The 4,465-nt window shown below is 55.2% G+C and overlaps 1 protein-coding gene across 1 annotated transcript in view; it reads left to right on the top strand.

Moving 5' to 3' along the window:
* Nucleotides 1–4,465, top strand: part of MYO18A (myosin XVIIIA) — a 32,206-nt gene that overhangs the window by 24,391 nt on the left and 3,350 nt on the right. The window contains exons 41-44 of the mRNA XM_017735160.1: nt 441–626; nt 710–849; nt 1,917–1,961; nt 3,461–3,583. Of these exons, the coding sequence (XP_017590649.1) occupies nt 441–626; nt 710–849; nt 1,917–1,961; nt 3,461–3,583 (494 nt within the window). The remainder of the gene's footprint in view (nt 1–440; nt 627–709; nt 850–1,916; nt 1,962–3,460; nt 3,584–4,465) is intronic.

Genomic DNA, 4,465 nt, shown 5'->3' on the forward strand with positions numbered 1-4,465 from the left:
AATTATAGCCTCCCCAGTCCCGCGAACGCAGCCTGTTTTATATTCTGCCTCCGCAGCTCTGCCGGGGAGCGCGGCAGCTTAGCTCTCCTCTTCATATTTTCCAAGCTATTATTTCCTTCCCCACTCTCTCTGCCGAGGCCATAAATATGCAGCGGCTGGCTCAGTGGCTGGGGGAGAACGGGAGCTATTTTTTCCCTACGTTACATGTTTTAATTACTTCACACACAGTTAAATCTATTTTTCCAATTCAACAAAGCCCGTGCTGTTGTTCTGCCCCTTCCCTGGCCCTGGGAGGGGATGGTTTCTCCTCCATCTCCTTTTGTAATTTTATGGGAGTGAGATCCATCCTCACATCATCTCCTGGTGGGTGTTGGGGTGAGGGTGGACCTGCAGGATGAGAGGTCTGTGGGGGGATTTGGGGTGACCCCGCTGCTCCGCAGAGCCTGGCCACGCGGCTGAAGGAGAACATGGAGAAGCTGACGGAGGAGCGGGATCAGCGCGCAGCCGCCGAGAACCGGGAGAAGGAGCAGAACAAGCGGCTGCAGCGGCAGCTCCGTGATGTCAAGGAGGAGATGGGCGAGCTGGCCAAGAAGGAGGCAGAAGCCAGCCGCAAGAAGCACGAGCTGGTGAGGCACCCATGATAGGGCCAGGCAGGGCACACGGGGGTGTTCTCTAAAGGAACCCAGCTCATCCCGTTCTCTCACTGCAGGAGATGGACCTGGAGAGCCTGGAAGCTGCCAACCAGAGCCTGCAGTCAGACCTGAAGCTGGCCTTCAAGCGCATCGGGGACCTGCAGGCAGCCATCGAGGATGAGATGGAGAGCGACAGCAATGAGGATCTCATCAACAGGTGAGAGCACGGAGCCCGGCTCTTGCGCGTCCCTGGGGCTCACCGCTTCCCCTCGCCACTTCAGAAATGCCACAGGGATCCCTCGGCTCTGCCTGGCCCTGGCAGGATGCTGTCTGTGCATCCATCCATGCATCGTGCACTCATGCATCTGTCCATGCACCCGTGTCTGTCCATCCGTGCATCGGGCACCTGTGCACACAGGCATCAGTCCATGCACCTGTGCATCCATCCCTCCGTCCACCCGCAGCCCCCATGAGCTTCAGCCACTTGTGGAGGTGCCTGAAGTGCATCCAGGATCCTGCCAGCTGGCTGGAAACAGCCCAGGGAGCCCCAGGAGCCAGGGCAGCACAAGCTGGCAGGAGGTTTGGGACGCTGGGATGCAGCCCAGCCCGGGATAGAATCATAGAATCATACAATTGTTTACGTTGGGAAGGACCTTCTGAGATCATCGACTCCAGCTATTAACTCAGCACTGCCATGTTAGCACTAAATCATGTCCCCAAGTGCCAATCCACACATTTTTTTAATGTTTCCAGGGAATGACTCCACCACTTCCCTGGACAGCCTGTTCCAATGCCTGACCACCCTTTTGGTGAAGAAATTTTCCCTAATATCCAAGGCACAATCTGAGGCCATGTCCTTTTGTCTTATTGCTTGTTCCTTGGGAGCAGAGCCTGACCCCCCTGGCTACAACCTCCTTTCAGGAAGTTGTAGAGGGTGAAAGTGCCCCCTGAGCCTCCTTTTCTCCAGGCTGAGTCCCCCAGCTCCCTCAACTGCTCCTCATCAAACTTGTGCTCCAGATCCTTCCCCAGCTCTGTTGCCTTTCTTTGGATATGCTCCAGCACCCAACCTGGGATGCTGGGATCCAGCTGGGTGCAACCCCACTCCAGGGGCACAGAGAAGCCTCACTTCCCTCCCCTGTCCCGTCCCCACCATTTAATTTGCCCACATCTATTCCCCACCCATTTGGTCTTTTTTTTTTTTTTTATAATTTTCCTTTCATTTGATTTCTTTTCTGTTGTGTTTCTCCCCCCTCCAACCCCCCCCGCCCCTCCAACCCCTCCCAGTTTGCAGGACATGGTGGCAAAGTATCAGAAAAGAAAGAGTAAACTGTGAGGAGCATCTCTTTCCTTCCTCCCCTCCCCTAACCTCCACCTCACCCCCAGGGGCCGGGGTCCCGCATGTCACTGGCCCAACTCTGCATGCCCTAACAGCATCCACGGCACAGCACGGCACAGCACATAACCACATCCCACGCATGGGGACAGGGCAAGCCCCTGGGATGGGCTGGGGGGGGGATGCTCTGCCGAGGCTGATGACAAATCTGTCAGAGTGGGGCGGCAGTGGAGCCCTGCTGCCACTAATTAATACCCCCATCCATGGTCGCTCCCACGACCCAGATCCTGCTTAACTAACGGCACGTTTGCCTGGACATAAACTGTGTTTGATGTGGAGCTTAATTCCGTTGGTCAGAAAACCTTAGCTGCCCTCAGAGCCTGTTTTTGGGGCTTGCTGGGGTTTTTTTTGGTGTCGTTCTGTGTCTTTTTGTTGGTTTTTTTTTTCCCCAAGCCCAGCGTTGCCTGGATGTATTGCAGGGGAGGGAGATGCGCAGGATGGAGTGCGGCTCGTTGCTCTGAATTTATAAAGAGAAGGATTCATATACAGGGTCTATTCCAGCCTGTCCCTTGTGCTGTTTGCTGTCATTCCCAGGCAGGGAATAAGCCCAAAACCAGGAGGATAAAAGGCTGTTTAAGATCCCTTCCTTGGAGTGGCCTGGTGGGAGCGGGGTGGCAAGAGGGGGACCACACTGCTTCCATTTCCATATAGATCCCACTGGTGCTGCCATAACCCTAATGAAAGCAGTAAGCGGTGAGGTATTAAGAGAGATTTATTCAGGGATGCTTTTAACGTGGAGGAATGGATTTTGCAATGCAGACAGCACCTTCTTTCTAAAGGCAATCAATATGGTTACAAACGGCCATTATAAATTAGATGGTTTAAGCCAGATAGGACTTTTTTTACGCCGGGACGTAAATCAGGGGCTCTCGGGCACGGCAGGGCTGTAAATCTGCCCGCTGTGCTCCCACGCCCGCTGTGCCAGAGTCGTTTCTGTTCCACCTGCTAAACTCCTGTTTACCCGGGGCCATCAGCATTGCTCTTCCTCGCTGTAATTCTGCACGCGACGGCAGCCTGTAAAATGAACCCACTTATTTCCTTCCTGGTCCTGGAGTTGGAAATCTCCTGTGTTTCTGGAGCTGTGCCCTGCCTGATGCCCCAAAGCCAGGCCCTGCTGTCTCCAGCTCCAGAGCTGTGCAGTGATAGGGAGAGATGTTGGATAGAGGGTGCAAGAGCCCCTTGGGCAGGCGCAGGGGTGGTTTGGGGGTGCTTCAGGGAGCCCCTGCCTTGCAGGTTGAACTATGTGCATGCAGATTATGTCCCGGAGATGGAGCAGAACCATAGGATGGGGTTTCACCCATGCCAGGGTACACAGGCAGTGGGTACTGGAGGAGTTCAGTGCCCTCCAGTGCACTTTCATCTCTCCAGCACCCAAAACATCACTGCCCCACGCTGACCTCTTGCTTTCTCCCACCCTGACCCGCTCCTCCGGCAGTGATGGTGACTCAGATGTGGACTCAGAGCTGGAGGAGCGCGTGGATGGGGTGAAGTCTTGGCTCTCCAAGAACAAAGGCTCCTCCAAAGCACTCTCGGATGACAGCAGCCTGAAGGGCAGCAGGTGGGTGCAGGGCTGGGCACGGGGCTGGTGGGCAGAGGACAGGCTGAGCTGTGCTGGGACATGGACAGGGTGGGTGCCCACGGGATGTGGGATTTGGTACCGTGTTCCCATCTGGTGTTTGTTGGCCAGGGAAGGGTTAATGCTGGTGAGCAGCTCAGTCTCCCTTGGGGACACACGTCCCCCCACCCAAGGGGACCTCCCTGGTCCCCCTTCCCTCATCCCACCCTGGAGGCATATGGGCATCCACAGCCCCCACCCCATCTGCCTCCTCAGGTCTTTCGATACTGAGCTTTAGCTCTGTGCAGCATTCCATCACTCCAGGACTGATTCCCTGCTCCATCCTGCCCTCCTCTTCAGCCCCACCCCATCCCTCTCCACACCTCTCAGAAAATGTTGGCAGAGGTGGGGAGCATGCCCAGGTGCACCCACGGCATGGGGCTGGGGCACACTACCCTTCCCCATGGAAAATGCTTGCCTGCTGAGCACAGATTGCTTTGCTTTTATCCAAACCCAATTTCCTAGCAGGGCTCCAGGAGTCCCAGGGGACTTCCTCCCTCTGCCGAGCAGGGGGGAAAGATCTGAGCTGGTTTCTGTTAATTGGTTTAATTTATTCAGCGGTGCAGATGTAAAACATTTTGTTATTGGAGATAATTCCACCTTTTCTGAAGTCGGGAATCAAACACAGCGGCTCCCGGTAGCCGACAATGAAATAAATTGAAGGCAACACTTTAAAGGGGAATCAAAGTGCTGGGCTAGAACAATTCCCACATTTACATGACATTTTTCCACGATGCCATTTCCCGCTGACGCAAATTGCCGAGGCCGCCTCGCAGCCCCCCCCTTTGCCCGCTCATCTCCGTGTCTCTCTTGTCTCCCCGGTGC

Source organism: Corvus brachyrhynchos, unplaced genomic scaffold (genome assembly GCF_000691975.1).
Source record: "Corvus brachyrhynchos isolate BGI_N302 unplaced genomic scaffold, ASM69197v1 scaffold145, whole genome shotgun sequence".
Taxonomy (NCBI): Eukaryota; Metazoa; Chordata; class Aves; order Passeriformes; family Corvidae; genus Corvus; species Corvus brachyrhynchos.